Source organism: Athene cunicularia (genome assembly GCF_003259725.1).
Source record: "Athene cunicularia isolate RWA chromosome 8 unlocalized genomic scaffold, athCun1 chr8_part1, whole genome shotgun sequence".
NCBI lineage: Eukaryota > Metazoa > Chordata > Aves > Strigiformes > Strigidae > Athene > Athene cunicularia.
In genome coordinates this window covers 18,382,766-18,404,883 of record NW_020799109.1, presented here as the reverse complement: position 1 = coordinate 18,404,883, position 22,118 = coordinate 18,382,766, and the positions used below count along the sequence as shown (strand labels likewise).

General features: G+C 37.8%; 1 protein-coding gene across 2 annotated transcripts in view; it reads left to right on the top strand.

Moving 5' to 3' along the window:
* Positions 1 to 22,118, top strand: part of TGFBR3 (transforming growth factor beta receptor 3) — a 127,469-nt gene that overhangs the window by 15,046 nt on the left and 90,305 nt on the right. For both annotated transcript variants that reach the window (XM_026854089.1, XM_026854088.1), the window contains exon 2: positions 5,464 to 5,639. In XM_026854089.1, coding sequence (XP_026709890.1) covers positions 5,579 to 5,639 — 61 coding nt within the window. In that variant the 5' untranslated portion in view covers positions 5,464 to 5,578. The remainder of the gene's footprint in view (positions 1 to 5,463; positions 5,640 to 22,118) is intronic.

Below are 22,118 nucleotides of genomic sequence, written 5' to 3'. Positions count from 1 at the left end.
ACCTTTCTGCTGGAGGCAGAATGGCACAGAATGTGATTTCTTAGTAACAAGCCATCCATAGACCACAAAGCCATATGTCCTGGTAGCTCCTGTCCGTGGGTGCTGGGAAAACCTTAGGGGAAAGGTGGGGTTTTTTTGAGAGTAAGCGGCATGCTTCTAGCTTCTGAATTCTTTGGTCATGTTGTAGTATTAAAGGTGACCTTTTACTTAAAGGGATAGCGTTAAAAATCTACAAAAGACTGGAATTCTGAGCAAGATGAGTAACAGATTTTTACAAAGAAAAAGTATTTCAGTTAATGAGATGTAGGAGATATCAGTAGTGCACTGAAGTGATTTGTGCTTTGTGCTTACTGCTGCTGGTTCTAACAAAGTTAGATTCTTTTAAATACCATTCACTTAAGGAGCGTTTGTTGTCCATTAGCTTAGGGTAGCAATGAGCTCTGTCCTTGTGTGGCTGGCCATGCTCACAGGCCAGTCAGCACATGCCAGTGTCCTCCAAAACCATCACATTTTTCACTGGTTTCTAGCCAAGACTTATGCATTAAAATTCTCATGGACATTAGAGGTTCCTACTTTAAACCAAATTAAAACCTCATACTTCCTCCTTTTCTTGTCTTCACATAATTAAAAATGTGGTTTTTCCCTTCCACTCCCCCAGTCTTCTTTCAAATTTAATAAAATCTAGTACTAGTAAGATTCTTCCTGATGTTCCCAGTAGCACTCATTCCTGATTGCATCTGCACAATGATACTTCTCAATAAAACATGCTCTTATGTGCTTTTTAGACTCTCAGTTTGATCAGGACTAGTGGCCTTTTATGACAGCAAGCTTCAGTGAAAATTACCTCAGCAGACTGTGCCTCTTAGTTTTCAGTGGCTACGCCTGCAGATGCCCTCTTTTGTCAGACTTTCTTGCAGCTTGTAGTAGTATAATGCATTGGCATGAAAACTGTTTAGTAAACCCAAAACTCTCATGTCATTTTCTTTTCCTCTTCCTCATTGGGATTTTTTGGTTATACTTTTAATGTGCCCTTTTGTGACCTCAGTTACAAAAATAGCTACCCAGATATACCCCAAAGGAAAAGATGATTCTCTCGGAAATTTTTTGAATCTTGAATTGACTAGCAGTTGTGTTTACTTCTTGGATAAATAGTTTAGGTTCCTGATCCTTTTGCACAGCTTTCTCTTCTTATTTTGAAGGAAATGTCCCCCTATTCTGTGGACTGCCTCAACTTTTTCTAGTTTGCACGTTTCACATATTCCTCTAGTAACAGCAGATTTTACGCTGAAGCAAGATCTGGCATGTTTTGCACCACAGCTGAATTTTTCTTATGTATTGTCATATTAATTTCTATTTGGTACTGTCAGATGATCAGATAATAGCAGCTTTGTAGCTGACTTTTGTCACAGGTGAGGATGATCAAGTTTTCCAAAATGCTGACAAATTGCTTGCTTAGTAGGTTTATTGTTAAATTAATTACTAGTAGCATTTTTCTGTGCTTTTTGATTTGAATTGCTGCTGTGTAGCTAGCAGTTTGGAATTAATCCTAAATTCATGAAACTCACTGTCTGTCATCCTTTCACATTGTCTTTCAAGGTTTGAAATTTGCCCTCCTTTTTGAAGTTTGTGAATATGTATCTTAGAGTGAGCCCTTTCTTTAGAAAGCTCTTCCTAATTTTCATTTAGGTCTCCATTATTCACCCTTCACAAGCTGGCAGAATCAGAGTAGAAACCTAGGGCTCTTTGATCATATACTGCCTGCTCCAAGTTATAACTTGTACGTGTTAATGGTCAGTGGGTTGTGGTAGGAATCAAATCAGTCTTTAATTTTTACATACAGATGGAAATGTGTATGTATTCTCTCTCCCCTTTAAATCATCTTTCCCAAATCAAAGTGGAATTGAAACTTGGCCTTTTTACATACTTAGGTGGCTGACACAGAATGGGATTCTCAGCTGCTCTCGGCAGCATTGCTTTATCTCCAGTTCTTTCCCTGTGTTCCCTATTTCTGCACAACTGAGTGCCTTATAAAAATGTCACTGAGGAATGAGAGGTTTGTGATGATGGAAGAGTGATCTAAGTAATGTCTTGTGTTTTCCTATTTAGTATATCACCGAGCGTATGTGCTGTATGTAATTGCTCTTTTTCTGGTTTCTCTTTTGTTCATTGTTGATGAAATGTTATACATCAGTAACTCAGGTTTCACAACGCTTATTCATTGCCTGTTTGCACATATGATATCTTGCAGGACATTATGATGGTCTTTATAGCTTAGACTGGCTAGAAACCTCATCATTTTCTGTATTTGATAATTTTTCTTTATGCGTTTGAAAAATGAGTTAGCAACCAAATGCTCTCACTGAGTAGACTGCATTTCTTTTCACCTAGAGAAATAGCAACAAATGATTCCAGCTTAAAATTGAGTTCCAAAATGTTGTTCAGTGTTTGTCATAAATTCCTTATGGCTTGCCATTTTGGCATTAAACCTGTTTGATTTGGGTTTTCATGTTCAAAAGCTTCTGTGTTAAAGGATTGTCCAACACTCTTGTCAACAATTTAGTATTTCTCTTTAATAAAGGTTGACCTTAATTTACCACAAAGTTCAGTATCCCTCATGGATTTGAGGGTTTAGCTGTATAACCTTACACTCTAGGGGGAGATGAGAGATATCTAGGAATGCATTGAATGCTTCCAGTAGGTTCAGGATGAATAATTTTTACAAGCCTTTTAAATTGCCCAAGGAAGCTGTCATTTTGTGAGGTTCTCTTGTTTTGAGCTGTTTCTAGCATTGGTTTTTTTTTTTGTGTGTGTGTGTTCATCATTCTCCAGAACTTTTTTTTTTTTTTTCCTTGAAGATGAACCAATCTCCTACAAAATGTTGTGGAAGAAATCTTTAGGTAAATGACAATTGTTTGGGGTTTTAGGATGGACTATTGTTGCTTTATGAGTCTGTGTTGTTTCTCTTGCTATTAATGATAGAAATTCATTGCAGTGTCTTGTTACCTCAGTCATGTTGTGTGGTAGTATTGTAGTCTCATCTAACTTTTTTTTTTTTTTTTTGTGTATGTATTCATCCTAGCAAGGAGTGGAAAGACTAGTTCATGCCAGAGAACCTGTAAGTGATGAAACATTCAACCTCAGTAACACTGATATGTTTTTAAGATGGAATAAGCAAAATTGTACAAAACTGATGTTACATGAATGATAAGTAGGTATTTATTTATTGAAAAATTTTCAATCTTAGATTAATTAATATGTATTCCTAAATTTCTGGCCAGTTTTAAAAAGGACAGTGCATGGAAGAGAACAAAAACGTGGTTGGTTTGGGGTTTTTGGTGCTGGGGTGTTTTTTGGTGATTTTTGTGGGGTTTTTGGTTGGTTGTTTGGTTTTGGGTTTGGTTTTTTTTGTGTGTTTTTTTTTTTTTTTTTTTTTTTTTTACCTGCTAAGGCTATTTTAAACATCCCAGGATAGTTTTACAGGTTCTTGATTTTTGAGGTCAAGGTTTTAGCTTAGTATAACTGAGTATTTTCACAGATAGCGACAATGTTGTATAATTCTGATGGAAAAGACTCATACATTATAATCATACATAACTTTGTGAATACCAGATAATAAGACACCCAGATCTTGTTTATGCTGTGCAAAGTGATAGGCGTACCACTTCAGAATCAAGAGTAAACTCCCTTTCCTCAGACTGAGGCCAATAGATAGTAGATAAAGATTACTAGGTAGCATTACTAGAGTTACAGTATCTCTATGGGTTTCCTTCATTCACTGCTGTTTTCTGACAATGTTTCTAAGCCACTGGAAGGGAGGCTATGAGGAGGTATACACAGGGGAGAGAACCAGTTACAGAATTTCAACCTAAAATACCTTGTGTCGAAAGCAAACAGGAAACAAAAGCAAATGTTTTTCTTGTATGGGACGCTGAGCTTGAAAGTGAACTGCATGAAATCCAGTGTTGTAATAGATAGTCAGCTCCTTCCTCAGCTCATGTGTTTCTGTCCTGCAGAAGCATGGTGTGTGGGTGCTCTCAGCAGCCTGCAGAAGCCCTCCTGAGCTCTCTTCCCACCCAGGTGGGATCTGGAGCCCCGCTGAGCCTGGTCAGAGGTATTAGGGGCTGGGTGCTGAGTGAAGGATCTGTTGGCGGCTGTAGTTCTGGCCTAGGCACTGACAGACCTTTCTTGGTGGGTAACCACAGTTCCCTCCACACAGGCAGTGCCACCTCTGCTGAATGACCCCTGGAGAAACTCTGCAAAGGAGTTTCTGGTGTTTTCCTCGCAGCCGTAGGAGTGCTATCAGCAGATATCTGGAGTGCTGGTCCAGGTGCAGGTTTTCCTTGTGCAGACTTTTGATCATGGACAGCGTGGCACACACTGTATAACAGAGCCTAGCCTTCATGCTTAATTCCATTTTAATGTCAGCAAGAATCTTTTAAATGGTATTCATGTTGTCACAGTTTAGATTTCGGTCCTAACTCAGCATTTTACTATTGCTTAGTCCTGTGATGGTTGTTTGTATTTGCTTGCCTTGCTTTGTGGTGTGTTAGTGGTTGCTGAGGCACCGTCTGTCATCTGCTTCTATGGGTTGGTAATGAAGTAAATTATGGAAGATTTTTATTTGATTGAATATGATACCAATGTTCTGGTTCCTTACCTACTTGGTCTATAGTCTTATTCTAGACATCTAGATGACTGAGAATAGATTTTTTTTTTTTTTAAAAAAAAAAAGTATAAGAGGATATTGGGCATCCACTAAGTGTTTCCCCTCAAAAATCTGCAACATGCATTCTGAGGGCAGAATTTGTGATGTTTTTACACCTGCAGCTGTCAGATGTATATAATATTTTATTTGTATAGTTCATTCAAGTTGTTTTACTGACCTGGTATATCATGTCTCAAAATCTCTTAAAGTAAATGTTCTGAACAGCTTTATATTTATATTTATGGTCAGGTCAAGTGGCCTTGAAAATTTTTCAGAATTTGTGATACTGAAAATTGATGAGTTAAATTTATTGTGTTACCTGTAAACCAGCTAGAGCACATGTGAAACATTTCTCCATGGTATAATAAAGGTTGCAGCAGATAAATAAGTAAACAAATGCTTATATGTCTCGGAGAAAGTCTGGATACTTAAAATAAACATGTCTGAGGCTCTGAGTACCATTGACAGACTTCAGCAGGACTCCAGTATTAGTTGACAGAAAGGACTCTGAAATTTCATTTTCAAGTAGATCACAACTTGCACAATGTATAATATGAAAGAGCAACAGCTGCAATACGGGAGGGAAGAGTACTAGGCTATTGGTACCTAGGGTATCTGGCAATATACAATGCACTCCTTTAGTAGTTCTTTAAGAAAGAATTCTGTTTCTTTTATTACAAGAGACATAATTTTAAATATGTAGTAACATTTCTGTAAGTTATATTTGTATTAAAATGTATTTTTACTTCTTTCTGTAGGCTATTAAAGGTCTGGAAGATTTCATTTCAAAACATACCCCAAATTTCAAAGGAAGTAAATCTACATGAAGAGCTACAAAGGGAGTTGATTTGAGAAGATACAGCATTTGCAAAAATGTCTTCAAGTTGTGTGACTTCAGTGTTTGCTTTGATGATTTTGTGCTTTGCAGCTGCAGGTAGGTGACAGTATGTAAATCATGCGTTCAGTGTAAATTTTTGTATATATTCAGAATTATTGATCAAAAATACTTTTTCATGCTGGAAAAATGTAGGTCAGCTAAAGGTTATATTTATATCTAGGTTTCATATAAAACTATCGTGATCATAACTGCTAGTATAGTGATGTGAGAAATAATGCTGTTCCTATAAGAGTCTTCTTGCACCTATGTCCCCCTTAAAATCATTAAAGAACTGCAGTAGTAATGTAAATTATTTTGGTAATATATTTTCTTGAATAAAAGGGAATTGCATGGTGCATATATATATATATATATATATATATATATATATATATATATATATATTTAGTTGCTATAGAAGCCTCTGGGAGTGAAAGCAGGGTGTATCTGCCAGCATGATGCTGAGGCCAAGCTATTAACTCTGTCATGAGGCTGGATTTATTACCCTGGGTGCAAGGTTGTGCTGGTGAAGCTGAGCTAGGGTCTTTCTACAGAGCTGGTCTGAAAGAGTGTACCAACTCAGCTCAGTGCTGCCCTTCAAGGTCTGTAATCTGGAACGAAGTCCTGATTATTTTAGTTCACAGAAAGAAAGTTTTGACACAGTCCCAGAAAGGCTCATAATAGGTCTATCCATCGTTCCTGCCTCCAATCATTCCCAGCTAATCGGTTTTAAAGCTAACTGTCAATGGTGATGGCAAAGATCTTTAAATAACAGTTGTCAGTGTTGCTGGAGGTGTCATAGGTTAGGAATATGCATTGTCATTTATGGGGATTGTTCTTGTCCCATGTTTTATCCTAGATAAGGATTCTTAAAGCAGTGTGTTGTAATAACATGTGGCAGAGAAAGGAAAGTTCTGTAGTGTTCAAGTACCTAGCTTATGTTGTAGTTTCTTCAAGTGCTGAAGTGATTCTTCTCGGTATGTTTGTTTGTCAAGTTCTTCCTGTGGTTGCAAGGGGAAGCCTCTTCTTATGTCCAGCTTGCATACAGTGCAGGTCAGGATAAGAGGCCAAGTGGATATATAGTCAGTAAAAATGAGGTAGTGGGAAAAGCGGACAGTGGACAGATGGCTAGCTTAAATCTGAGATGTCCTCATTGTGGAAACGATGACCAGCTTTGGAAGAGACAGGGCTGAGCAATTAAATGTGTTAAAATTTGGCTTCCTTTCATCAGCATGGAAAATTATGTTGTTTCAAGCCCTCAAGCCTTGTGGGAATTTCTCTGGGGTTGACCTCCTGAAGGCATCCATCCAACATTAGTAACTTCGATTGTTTAATAGTACGTGATGCTAACATTTTGCAATAGCTTCATTACAGATGAACTTTCAGCAGCACAGGGTGTGTCTGAGTGTGTCTGTGGCTTGAGCTGAGGATATGAATGCTAGTCTTGGCTGAGAGGAGCGATTACTTGGAGCAAATGTGAATCATTATAGATGCGTAAAAATCTACTTTAAAAGAAAGAGCCAGTGTAGAAAATAAAAACTGTTATAATTGATCACAACCACAATTCCATTTCGCTGCTGAGGAGATTGCTTGCCTAAGAAATCAGTTTACCTCTTAATGCCAGCTTTAATTAAAACCCACTAATTTGAAAGTGCTATCAACGTAATACTACAATTAGTAAGTTATCCAATGTTCAGAAACCTTAGCATGTCTGTCCTGAAGTTTACTGTAGTGTTTTTTTTTGTTTTATTCCTTAATTTTGTGTTTTCCTCTGGCAGCTGTTCTTGAACCAAACTCTTAAAAAGCACTATGGCCTTGGATTTGATCAGATGCTTATTCATAAGTAGAGTCATAGAATGATTTTGGCTGGAAAGGATCTCTGCAGGTCTAGTCCAGCCACCTGCTCAGAGCATGGCTAGCGTCAAAGTTATTTCTTTCTTGAAGATTAATTCTTCCCACTGTCTGCATGGAAAGAAGATAACTGAAGGAAGTAGAAGGGGTCAGTTTGTTAGGAGGAGGTGAGGAAGCATGATCATTGTGGTTTCTAGCTGTGCCTGTCCTGTGGGTTTTGGTTTTCTTCCATGCTTTTTATTTTTGCAATAAATTCTTAATGAGAACAACTAGTTAATGTCCTTTAGAGACATGAGTACAGTAAGATAAGAGAAATAAGGAACTGATGGACTCTGATGAAGCGGGGAGAGAAAGAAAGAGAAATCTCAGGCAGATACAATTACAGAGGAAGGACAGCTCTCTGCAGGTTATTTAGGTAGAGCTTTTGCAATCTTTTTCTGTTTAGTAGACACCGAGTCCTGTTAACCCAATTATACTTTAAATGCAGGGAGTTTGTGACTATAGGTGAAATACAAGTGGGAGCAAGCAATGTATTCTAGTTGTGTGTGGAAAAAGCTGTGGCAGATGCCCATGAGCTGTTGTTAGCATGTTGACCAGGATACTGCAGGCTTGATTCTTAATTGCCAGTGTATAAAACCCACATTTTTTCAGGCTTGAACCATTAACATACTAGTATAAATAAAGTGAGAAGTATAAATAAAACTAAGATGTATAAATAAAATCTGTACATGCATGTGGTGAAGCCTGGGGGAGGCAGGGGGCAGCATGCCACCTCCCTAGGGTGTTGATTTTTATATAGTGAGTCTTTTTCCAGCTTACTCTTTGTAAGGAGTGCTGCAGGGGAGCACACCTTTCTTTTGTTTGCCAGTCCTACAGTGACACTGCTCTTATTGGTCTAGGTTTCGTTGCTGACTTTCCAGTAATCTTCAACACTGTAATCTTTTCAGATATAGGTGATCTTGTAGACAGAATATGGGGGGTGAGTGTGGGGGGGTGTGTTTGTGGGTTTTTTCCTTTCCATTCCTGTTTTTTAAGGTATTAATGTGTTAAATCTAAAAAAACCTGAGTTAGATGACATGATGCACTGAGATGCATATTCAAACCTCAGCCACAGAACTGCATGTTTTCATGCTAATAGCTTAAAGAATACACCTCACTAACTGCAGTGAAAATGGTCTGTGTAAATATTCAAAGAATATCTGTCTATTTCTCTGTCTCCTCTTCCTGATGTATGTAGCTATATGTTTATCTGAATCTGGTGTACTTTTAGCTTGTACACAGATTCCTTGTAAGCTCATATTTATACAGCTTAAATTGTACATAAAAAGACTGCAAAGAAATCCTTGATTATGGTGAGATTTTTTTCTTCCCTGTGTAAAGTCCAAGGCAGTATGGAGAGGAGATCTGCTGGCAAACTACCTGCCTGTCTGAAGGAATTATGTTTTTGAAGTGGGCTTAAACTAAGGTCTGGCAACCTGCAGCAGGAACTCCACACAAACACTCAGAACTGCACACGCTACAGCCTTGGATAACCTCATAAGCAAGTCTGGCTTTGTAGTCTTGGGAGCAAAAATATTCTGTCCTAATGTGGCTTAAATCAAAGGCTGAAGAATATTTATTTTTCTTGCTGCCAAATTTGTGCAGTTGGGTGCGTGATGTCTGTCTTGATTAAATGTCTTTGAGGAACAGCTGAAACGCACACCTGCTGTAGACACCAAGGGCCAAACTTCCAATGAGATATGTTCTTCCATGAACAAATGGGAAACTTTCTTTAACTTGAACTACTTTTCTTCCTTTTTCTTTTCTGCCTTACTGTTTAGCTGTAAATAAGATAGAAAGGTGTTACAGCTTGTGTATCTGCACTGGCCAGGGGTCTCATTCCAGCTTTCCAGGGTAGATCCTCTGGTGGTGCAAATCATTCCTTCTGCTGACAAAGCCAGCACAGCTCTGGCATCTGATGCCAACTAGAATTTGCCCATGGAGCTATGTTCTTTTTCCTTCAACCCCCTGGACATCTGGTGTTGCCTGTGCTTGCTTTGTAGACACCTCTCTCCTTGTGACAGTTTCATGGATGTGGTCAGGCTGATGGAGAGACTGTAAGAATTGTATATATTGAAGAAATTACAAATTTTCTGTAACACTGAGCTTACTGGTTTATCTACTCACACTAGTTCTGTCTCTATGGTTTTCTTTCAACAGCTCTTTATTCTCCGGTTCTCTACTGTATTGTTAATCTAGCTTTTTCTTTCTTTCTACATACTTGTTCTTATAAGTAATTTTACATTGTTCAGAGCATGTGTGCTTCATTTTCAATAAGTCTGTTTGCTTGTGAGCTAATGTATCTTCTGGATCTGTGCCCCCCGGGTATAGTGGTGATGGGGTGCCATGTTAATAAGAGTAATGACAGGAAGAAACAGGCCCTGTCATGACTTTTGTTTTTAAAGAGGAACTTCCCCTGACCTTGAGCACTGTGTTTCCAAAATCAATATAGGATCCTTCAAAGTATAATAGAAAGTCCTTCCACTGGAAGGTGAAGGACGTGATCTAAAAAAATAAAAAAATGCTGGGAGTCACTCACAAATTTCTTTCCTTTTCAAACAGTGTTTTCTGGGTATTTCCCTGATGTAATTAAATTGTAAGTTTTATTTTTCCTCAAAATATTTGTTGCCAGAGGTGTGGCATTTTTAAGTTGTGGTTAGAGGATAAGAACCAAGGGACAGAGTCTGGCTCTTGAATTATTTGGACTGAAGTAAAGTGCAGAGTGATTGCAGCTTTTGCATGGATAGAGATTTCACTCTCTACCTCTCTTTTCATTCAGTTCTTTCTCTTTTGTTGGGGGTTTGGAACTAGATGGTCTCTTCCAACCCAAATCACTCTATGATTCTATAATCAACCAACTTCTGCCTCCCTTGAAAACTACCCAGTCCTATCACTTTATGGTCTGAATTGTCAGTCTTTTAGAGGATGAGACGAACCAGTACTTGGAGCATTTAAAGACTTGCAAACTGAGAGAAGATTTAGAGGAGCAGAGGGCTGGTTTTCATGCTGTGCCTTGCTTGTCTTCTATCTGTGCCACTGCCACACTTTGGGTCAGAAAGCCTTGGAGCCCTCCTGTAGGGGCCATAAGTGAATGGCTGTGCTCTTTTCATGAGAGCCCATCATGCTCTCAGTTCTGAGGAATGTTAATTAGGAACCACTGACTAACTTTTAAGGGTGGAAATTGTTCTAATTTTTTTAATCCTTTCAGTACTGTGATGGTGATTTGAAGCATCTTAATGCCAGATGTTCATCTGATACCGAACCAAAGGTTGAATTCCTAACTTGTCAGTGAGTTTGTTGAGATAACTTTGAGAAGCCAAAATATACATTAAAAATTGATAATTAATTCTTTATGTGTGAAATCAATACCTTTCAAGAAGTAAATGATGTTTTTAAGTGAGCAATTTAAATACAAAGACCAATTAAAACTGAGAAACTAGACTAAAACGGTAGGTCCTCTGAATTAATGTTTCTTCAGCTCTGCCATTTGGTGATCTGTTCCTGTGTAAATTCACTTCTGAATCTGATTTTCTGTCTGTCTCTCGACCAACTCCATTGAGTCAGATCCTGTGCCATTTCTGTGTGGTTTATGCATAAATAGTATTTTTATCTTCCAAAACCACAGAAAAATTCTGAAGAATTTTGAGTGTCAGGATACAGAGAAAGGTTATGTGTTTTAGAAGAGGTAATTGTGTCACAAACTTGAATGGCTTGAACTCAGCAGACTGCATTTTTCCTGTATCAGCAAGGCTCTGAAGCTAAAAACAGTTGAATTTTGGCAGAGTTCTGCACCCACGTGGAGCAGTAGGATGTGGGGTTGTGGGTCCTGAATCAGCAAAACACAACTGAGCATATATCAAAGTGCTTTGCTGAATGAGAGCATTTATCAGTAAACGTGAAAGTCTGCTTCTTTGATTAAAATTGACTCTGGATGATGCCAAAGGAATTCTAATAAATATCAAGCCCATAATGCAGTACTTGAATTGGAAAGATGCAGGCAAATGGCAGCATTACTGAGTGTCTCTGGAGGGAAGTACTCAACTGATGAAAAGTAGTTTTGCTGAAAATTTTATAGCATGGAATGGTGAATGGCATTAATCCTTGTCTTTCTAAGGAAATTTATTGAAGTTTTTTTTTTAAAGAGAAACTGGTCTTTAACAACTTTTAAGCATCATTTAATTATTTTATAAATACAGAGCTAAAAATAATTATTTTGTTTTCTAAAGGGAGTTGAGATTGTGTTTGTAGATCTTTTAATATCATTTCTGTACTGTAGGCCCTTAGTAACCCTTTCTTAGCTTCTCTATTTGTCATTTATCTTAAAAATAACACAAACTCTTGATCTCTTCAATTAAAAAAAGAAAAGCAAAAAGGGCATATTTACTTAAGTATGGTATTTTTTGTCTTATCTGATCAAGGAGAGGTGCAGCAGTTTTCTGAACTCAAGGGTCTATGGAGTTAAGTGTTATACTTTGGGGCATATCTAAAAAAAATTGTCTTCTAACTAATATGTATTTGCCTTTTTTTTTTCTTGTTATCAAAATGACCTCAGAGTTTGATATGTTGAACTTGCTTACCTTGCCTGTACAGAATGATAACTTTATTCTGTGCTTGCCTGTTTTGTTTTGTTTTGTTTTGTTTTTTTTTCTGCAAAATAATATAAATTCTGTCATGTGGACCAAGTAGGGCATGTACAAGAATCAGACAGCATAGTTTTATCTGTTGCCACAGGAAGAATTAGGCTCCAAGGGCTGTAGCACCCCAAACTCAACATTCCTGAGTGTGATCTTAGGGTGTCTCAATGATAAATGGAGCATCCGCTACTAGAAAAATAGTTGTTATTTTCACATGAAAAATGTATTGAGTTTCTGCAAGTTGTTTTCTCTTATAAGATTTTTCCATTTTTCAACTGAAATATATTTGCATGAATCAACATTGTTGGTTTACTACTGGTTATGTTACAGTGTAGAGAGAATATAGGGACAAGATATATGTGTCTTGAAAGAACAGAAATAATTTCATCCTCTGTAGGTAATGACAATAAAAGGAACTGAAGTCCCTCAGGCAGTAAGTCATATGAGAGATGAATTTGAAGGGGAAAAAAGCCATATTTAGCACAAAGACTCTGTGTCATATTTCATTACCTGAAGGCATTGAGTTGGATTCCCCTTTAGTGTAAACTTGTTTTAAGTCAATGGAATTTCACCAAGGATAAATTTTGACCCCAGGTGACAAAAGTAAAGGTTTTTAATAATTCCATAAAGTGCAGCTGCTTCAAGCACAGTGTGCTTTTTTCATATTTTTAAGTATACTTTATAAAAGATGGAGGGTATTGTTCCCTTACTTGGCAGCTACTACACTGTGAGACTTACTAATAGGCAGTTAATAAAAAAGGGATTTTACATGTCAGGGATGGAAAGAACTAAACTGAAACACTCATTATTGGAAGCAGTGCATAGAAGTAGTAACAAATAAAGGAATTCAGGGTCAGATGATGGAAACATTTGTGTTTTGTTGCTGGTTTATTTCCTGAGCAAAAAGTTTACTTTCCTCTAGAACAGGCTTGGTGTTTTGGTGTTGGTGATTGTTGTTTTGTTTTTAAATTTTTAATTAATTTACTTAACACTTGGAGCTAAGAATGGGTGGAGAGTTGATTTTGTGGCTGTCTTGTCCTCTTTTCTTTTTCTTCACTTCCTAGATCACCAAATTTGCTTTGTCTGGAAAGGATGGTTGATGCGGTTTTTCTTTGAGTAAATATAATTTTTCTTTGTTATTAATTTACATTTAAATGGAGCAGTAAAACATATGTCCTACTAGAAGTTCTCCTCAAGCTATCTTGATTCAAGCTAAGTCAAGCTGACATCTTTTTCCTTCACAAGACTGTATGCCTTTCATTAATGTGTGATAATCAATGAGTGTAAATGGCCATTTAGCATTAAAATGTCATAGTGGTTCTCTAGGCTTCAGCAATGGTATGAAACTGAGTAAAGGTGAAAAGGTTATTTGGAAATGTAGATATTGGTTAAGTACTTTACACATTTGAGATTGCTTTAAAGAAATCTGTAGAAGATGAGAAACTTTTATATCAATGGCCACACATTGTATATATTTGTGTGTGCAGTTTCTGTGTTTAGTCCAAGTGGATGAGTCCAGGTTACTCTTGGGGAAACAGCTGCTCTAAGGCATAAAACCTCCATGTGGCTCGGGGCACTGCTGGGCAGGGGTACTGCTTGCTCTGCTGTGTCTGAGGACCGCGGTGGAGTCTTCTCCTGCCTGTTGACTAATGTGCACTTTTCATACAGCCAATGCACAGCTGCCCTGTGTGACTTGACATGCGGATGTTCATCCTGTGTGGTGACTAAATGTAAATGCCTGTGTATGAAGAACCCTTGGGAGAGGGTGGGGTGAGTTATGGGCTGTCAAATCGATTCTTCCCAGCTGTGGTCTGTCCTCAGCCAGTCCTCCAGGAGCAGGGACTCCTGGAGCAGAGTGCAGTGATGGCTGGACTGCCAGCTGGACCATTTTTCTTGCCGAGTCCCTGTGGCCCAGTGGCCATAGGTGTATTAAATGCATAGCACTAAGGAGCCTCGGCTGTTGACTGAAGGATGGAAAGCTTATATCTGGATTAGTGACTTTCTCTGTGATCTTGCCATGAGTTATTTCATCTCTCAATCTTGGTCTCTTGATATGTAAAATAGATGTGTTCCACCCCATAATCTTCCATCCAGGACTGTTTGAAGGGCTAATACAATAGCTTTAAAGTACTCTGACCACATCTGTGCTAACTGCTGTTATCTCGTTAATTCTTCAGAATCTCATGCCTGCCTTACACACACCCCCCACCCCCCCAAATCTCTTCTTTTTTGGACACATAAAAATAGCAAAAGGTTTTATTTAAAGATCTGCAGACTTCTTGCTTTCCTTGTTTGTGTTTAGACTAATGGATGCTGAACTGCACAAGTTCCTTGTGATCTCGGATAAGGAACAAGCTGACTGAAGTTTTGGCAAGTCCTAAACTAGTTATGATGTCCTGAGGAGTGTCTTAACTGGTGTAGCTGCTTCTCTTCTCTTTTATTTTCTTCTCCTGCCATGCCAAACCTGATTTTTTAAAAAAACAAACCACACCATTTTTACAGGAAGTAGAATCAGTCATACTTGAAGCAAGGGAGTGAGACACTTACTTTACGGTAGGCAAAAGGATTTTCAGGTGAAATTTGACTCTTCTTGCATCATTAGAAGAAATCTTACAACAGCAGGTAGGACTACATTATATCTCATGTGTAGTTTGAGCAACCTGTTGCAAGTTTAGAATGTGGCTCGTTTCTTGCATTAGGGCAGACTTCATCTTTGGAGATGATTTGTTAAACTATGTAATTAGTGGGAGTTTCCAGTTTTCTACAGTTTCTGCTTTGAAATGTTAGATCAGTCTGGCAAAATTTCCTTTTATAGCACTAATGAATTCAAAGTGGTAACTATGGGATATTTTCACCTTCAAGCTGAAAAAGTCATGGGTGTTTGGGAAAACTGGCAAGAAAACTGTTCAGAGATTACCATGGATATTACTTGTCTCAGTTGCTTTTTGGAGCAAGGCCAGTAGCAGTTGTTTTTCTTGCTGAAATAGTGCTTGTGGTCATACTGTTGGTTGTATTTGCTTTCATTCTCCCAGTGCTAATGTTTGATCTCTGTGATAACATGTATCATCGCAGATGGAAGTAAGAGAGCTAAAATATGCATCATAGGAAGGGCTCTGAGGTTTTTTTTTTAAAAAAAATTACAATTGCCTAAACTGTAACACCTAGGCAAATGCTTCTCCAGTGTCTCTTGTTGAAATGCAAGCTAACTTTAGTAATAGTTTCTATAATAATAAGAAAAAAAAAAAAATCATATAACTGAAGTGCACGGAATGAGGAATACTTTATACTAGTGGCAGAAAAATAAAAGCAGTCTTGAAAGACCCTGTTCTGTTGCTTGTGAATTCTGTTGAAATCTCTATTCTCTTTTATTTTTTGAAATTAGCAAAGCTAAGGTTTTTTAAAAGCATTTCATGCCCAAAGTAAAACAATGTTTAAGATTCTCTGTGATGGTTGATTTTTAATAAAAGAATTTTAAAAAATAAAGTTGCTTAATTCCAGGTCTCTCTTACGTTTACTGGATCTCAAAAGTACATTTGCAGCAAGAAGCCTGTGAGTAAGTCAGCTCTTATGAATACCAGACTGAACTTCAACTTTATTGATATGATTCAGGAGAAAAGAATTCTAATGAAGCAGTTCTGAGTATTGGGCTGCTTTATGGTGTTGTTAAAATCTTCCTGTATGTGGAGAAAACCTAACCAGCTAATTCTTCTGTTTGTTTCGACATCACACGAGGACTTTGCAAAGTATTAAGCAAAAAAATTTGTCTAGTAAAGGTTGCTAACAGAGAACTTTTTTTATTAATATTTTTTTAAATATTTTTTTTTATTCCTGCCTTGAGGAGTCCTAGAATGTAGCTTCCCTCTTTCTCCAAAGAAATAATAATGCACTTAAGATGGTTTGATAGGTCAAGCATTCATATATGTCTACGATTTGACAAGATTGCTCAAAGAAAAAGTAGAGTGAAATCAGGATTTATTAGGGAGAATTTCTCAGCAATGAATCAATGCTTTTTTTGGCCTAGTGGACTGGATTAATTTAATTAGAGCAATAAACATTTTTTGTTCTAGTTGACTGAACTAACTAAGTTGATTCAGTTCTGATACCTGTGTTATCTCTTTGTTCCAGTTGCTTTCATTACATTTTTGAAAGGAGAAATGCTCTATTCCAGTAGGAGTGTTATGATTTTTCTCCAGTGCCCCTCGGTGCAAGCTTCTATGCTGGTGTCCCAATGCTCCCTGGTGGGGTCCCTTGCTGGAATGCTTCTCTGAGGATTCAGTTTTCTGCTTTGCAGGCTACAAGTTCCTGCAACTGGAAAGGGTTCTTGTCTAGACTGTAATGTTTTGCACAGTTGCTACATTTTCTGCCCTTTAATCCTTTTCTAAACCAGTCAGTAGGTGTCTGATCCTGATATGGTCATACAAGATTATATCTCTAGGACAATTTTATGGCAGAAAGTTTAGAGCAAAGTAGCACAGCTCCTTCTTCCTTAATAGAATTAATCCTAGGGTTCATGTCCTGAAGTGGTAACAATACAGTTGTCCTAGTCTGAAGTCTTGATATTCCTCCTCCATTTGTGATACATGGGTGGGTTTGCTTTTTCTTCCTATCTACTTGCTGTTAGCTTCCTCCACACTATTTTGATAAATAGGCAATGACTTGTACAGAGAAAGATTTAGTGGGAACCTGCTGTGCAAGGGCTGTGGTGCCAATGGAGGGACTCATGCTATTACTCACTTCTAGTGGGATCCTGCAATGAATGTGATGCTCTCTGCTCCCCTCTTTCCTTGGGGGTACATTCTTTCTCCTGTGTCTAATTGTAACTGTCTGTATCCAAGACGTGTGTTAGTATGTTTTCTTAGTTAGGGTGATCTCATCACTAATGAGCATTTGATGCCTTTGTAATGCTCTTAATATATGCATGGAGCAGCTGGCACAGACTTTTTAAACAACCATCCTTGTAGTATCTTGGATAATCTCAAAGAATGTTTAAATTCAACAGTGCAGTCACACTGAAAGTTTTTAATATAAACATATTTTTTTATACAATGGCTTAACAATGTATTTTGGGCTATATATGGGGTCTGTCTTTGCATTTATGGTGAATGAAAACTGCAGTCAACTGTCCTAGGTGATGAACTAAACTGTTAATGGCAGTTAAAGAATTGGTGAATGAGAGTACACTTCTGTGCTTTATTCCTGAATATATTTGAATTGATACTGTAGCCTTGTTATCCAGAGAAAAGGGCTTTTGTGCTTAACGAGAGCTTTGTTCTTCTTTTCCAGCCAAGCTTGTGGCACTGGTAGTAGGGCTGAGAGTAGTGGGACTGCTGAACTGCTCTGCCTTGTTTCTTTGTTATTATGTCAGGCCTGTGTTGACCTTGTGGGGAGGGGTGGAGTGGGTGGGTGTCTGTTTATTCAGTTGTTTGTATTCCATTAAAAAATGTTGGTACCACTCTTCAGTTAATCAGTATGTGGTGGCTTTTTTAAAGCAGGGATACAGTCAGGCTTACACTTAACCAAGTAACTTCTCTTGCAGTGTAATGTTAAGACTGTCTCTGCATTGTATGGCCAGTAAATTATCATTAATCTCATGAGACATTTTAAAATAATGGGTATTAACTTCATTGAAGGGAATGAAAGTTTAATCACTGGTCCACTGATAGGAAGAACAAGCTTCAGCCTGGCTCCTGTGTGCTTATGTGAGAGTTCTTGAAGTCCTAGAAGAGGGGTTGGTTTTCCATGCACCTTCACGATTGCTAGAGCAAACACAGGGACCTTTGAAGGTAGATGGCAGGGGTAGTGGAGCCTCCCTATTTTGCAGCAGCTGATGTTTGCACTAGATCAAAACTGAATTTCCTCTTACAGAAGTAGAGTATCAAAGTATTGTTCAAGTATTTTGGGTAACTTGATCTGTGATTCACCTGGTGGCAGCTAGACATCAGTGACCAAGTAAAACATATACTGTTAAAACTGGAGCATATGGCAACAAAATGATTTGATTTAATGGCATAGCTACACTTCCTTACCCAAAAGTACACTAAAAGCTGATGAAAATGCTTTATTCATGTAACCGACGTATAATAACTGTACCCATAAGAAGGGTTTGCCAACTTAGAGTTTCCAACAGTGATATACATTACATTATGGAAAGGAAATGCACCATTGTACAATGCAATGTTGAAACTTGCATTATGTTCCTATTAAAATTATTAAATAAATGAGAAGCAGCAGTCCTGATCAGGACTCTGAGCTGGAACCCTTCACCAGTCAGTCTGTTATGCTACAGTGCTAGCAAGTGAAAGCCTGAAACATCTGAGCATATCTAAACCCTACCAAACAATATGCGAAAAAACCTTATGGTGACTTAACTGGGCCCTGTATTAGGTTCTTTGCTTTTTTTTTTTTTTTTTTTTCAATTTATTTAATATGCAACTTTGTCAGCTGGGAAAGACACCTAGCTCTTGGTTTTTGAACCAGATCAAAACCTGATGCTTACCCCCTAATTATGGATATGTTGAAATGGGTCATTTGAATGCTATTTTCTTCTACAGGAATAAGAGTAATAACAATAAAAAAAAAAAAAAAAAAACTAGGTATGTAAGATGCATAGCAGTGGCCACCTTCAGACTGTTATAAATTCCAGCAAACCAGATTTTACTGTACGAACTGCCACCACCAAGTGCTGACTCAGTGATAGCTTTTACGTGTACCTCTAATGTTTAGCAGGAAGATATATTACTCATTTTATTTAATGCCCTTTCTGTAGGACTGTTTCAAAGCTTGCAAAGCATGTATGAGGCCCCACAGACTGCTGACTCTACTGCAAAGTTATTTTACATCTAGTAAGTTGCAGGATATGGTGACTGTTTTCTAAATAACACTATCCTTTACTGATTGTACTTGAAAACAAAGTTATGCTGTTCTAAGTGTTGCCAAGTCACTCTGAAAGTCTCACTGTAAGGTGTCTCACCGCTCACCCCATATGTAGGGCTGGGCTGTTGGTTTGTCTTTTTGTTGGAAGGGAAAAGCCACCCTGCTCACTGAGGTATCTGCTTCCAGTTAAGTCACGTGGCAAGAAAGCTTCTGTGATCTTGCAGCATGAACATCCTCAGGCTTTTAGATCTAGTTAATATTTTTGTGGTTAGTTTTTACAGAATCTACCTGCATTTTTTTCTTTCTGAAGACTTGTTTATTTGATTGTTCAAGAAGGAGCATCTAGAATTTTTGTGGACTGGAAAAGACAATGACTTCTACTCCATCGCTGTCAGTTGGGTTCCCTTTGTGAGTGCCTGCTGTCTGTAGTATCAAGGGGGCTCCTGCTGTCTTCAGGCAAGCCCTTAAATGGGAGTTGAACCCTTGCCATAGAGGATTTGGGCACCTGTGGTATCTCTGCAAAGAAAGTACTTCAGATGTGTGTGTGAACACTTTATATTTTTGTGAAACCTGAATTGGCTTTGAGGTTCCTTGAGACTTTTTTGTCGGGCAGCAGTGATACTAAGACACATGCCTTATAAAGGCTGTGTTAGTGTTGGGCACAAATGACTTATTTCCTGAGTTAAAACTCCTTTCCCCAACTTCCCTTAAAAAAAAAAAAAAAAAAAAAAAAAAAAAGTCAATAAAAGATTATTTGAGGAGAAGGGCCATTGTGATTTCATATGGAGGCCATCTCTGTTCTCCTTTTATATCTCATGCTCGCTTGGGAGTATATGCTGTACTCATGTCCTGAGCTTGAATTGTTTTCAACTTATTAATAGTTTTGAAAATGCGTTGAACAGTTAACTGCCAATGTGCATGCTCTTTTTGGTTACAGCTAACAAGCAGCTGGTCAGTACATTAACAAAATGTGGACTCAGTTAACTCTTATAGAACCACATCTCTGCATTTCTTCAAATGCTTTTGTCAGAACTATGTGGAGATAAATCTGGTAGGATAAAACAAAGGGCACGTGCTTAATAAGGGAAGGAATGATGAGAAGGAAGTCAAGGAAGAGAAATTTTTTTGGTTTTTAGAAGGGAAGAATGGGATGCAATGAGCAGGGTGTGAGTTGTTTCCTAGATAGAAACAAGATGAGTGAGTGGTAGCATTTAGTAAGAAACTCCTTGAACAAAACTTTACCTCAAGCGAAATGGAAAGAGAGGCATTAATTAGTAATTCATTTAAGAACTCTGTCAGATATTGCAGATAGCCTTTCGAGAGGTATTTCTTAAGTGAGCAGTTTTACTTGTTCGTTGAGAATGATTTTGTTCTGGTGTAGGGTTTGTTTAATTTCTGATGGAGGTCTGGAGGGCAGAGAAGAGCCTCAAGGGTACTAGTTGGTGTTTTATTTCACAATAGAATTTACATTCTTTTATGGCTACTTTAACAGTTTTGAAAATCTTACTACTGGACTCATTCTGTCAAAATTTACGTTTTAGATAATTGAAATCATGCCTGTCCTGTGATGAGCCTTTCTCCCTTCAATGAAGAAGAGGCGCAAGTATAGGATATATACGGCCAAATCTTTGTACATGTGGCTGCCATCTGCGTGAGCTAAATTACTCCCTATGAATCAGGCGTACAATATGCATGCTCTCTGTTCTGTATAAAGATCTGCTCCCAAGTTGTTTAGAGTCATCCTTTCTCACTCTCCATTTAGTCCTTTCTCTGGCAAATCTCCCATGGACCTCATCTGGATTCTTGCCTGATTAAGGACTAAGAGCTTGACCCTGTGAGATAATAAAAAAACCAGCATCCCCACAAGAATCTACACATTTCAATGGGAGTTGAAGGCAGTATGTGCTGCTAAAGTGTTCAGCATGTATGCTGGGTTTAAGGTAATGATTTCAGGATTTGGCTGTGTTACAATATACATACTTGCTGGCCCTGACTTGATTAAGCTGCAAGTATATTACCATGATTTGAATCCTCTATGGAAAGGAAAACATATGGTCTCTCTGTGGATTTTGTGGCTTATTTAGAATGAATTTTCATTTTTTGTATGTGTATATTGACATGTCCCTCACCAGAAAATTCCAGTTTATTGGTACTCATATTCTTTGGGAGCTGTTTTCCTAAAAGCGGGGAATCAAAAGAGCAGATTCCTTTGGGAAGTGGAGGACATGAAATTGTAAAGATCTAGGAAGGGTTATAACTTTTGACTCTTATTGCACACTACCTTCCAAAATGATTCACTGTTTCCTTAAAAGATTCTGGTATCTCCAAGTTCTTGTTAAAAACAAAGAAACACAAGGCTAGTCATCACATCACAGAAGAAAACACATTACAGAATTAGGCCATTTAATGAGATAATGAGCACAGTTAGGTAGTGACCTTCAGCTGTTTGTGTGGATAATGCTCTTTAGACTTTCTTTGTTTTAAGAGTGGACTACCCAAAACCAAGGCTTTTCATGTAAAAAAGAAAAACAGAACTTCCACTGAATCTCACCATTTAGAAGGGGAAAGGAGTGAAATTCTCACACAATCCCCAAATTAGCTTTTAATTAAAAAACACGTAGGTGTATAGTGAAATTTAACTTGCAAATAACTTTTGATGTTAGGAAAAAGTTGTTCTTTAATGTTGTAATACTGCTTATAGATTTATCTCTGAATGCTACTGTGCCTAGGCATTAGGAGGAGCCTGAAATTCAAATTTAGGTTGAAGGGATAGCCCTTAAAAGACAAAAGCTGAAGGCTACAGCATGCCTACCAAGAAATAGCACTTTCTATTAAAGAGCAAACTACAAACATACATACCTAGGTAGCATTTAATTAAAGCAACATTTGTTGAAAATGTGGATGTATTTGTCACTTAAAGAACTAGGTAGCTTTTGGGTGGTAAAGCTCTTTCAGTCCTTCAAGACAGGCATTTCTGTTTTTATAAAAACATTTTTTGGTGCATAGAATCTTTTTTTCCCTATAATTGGCTCCATACAGGGTTCATGGAGCTGGGTTACACCATAATTGGACACATGGTAGTATCTGGTCAAACAAGATAACACTTTGTGTTAAAACACATCATACTTGTTATCTTCCT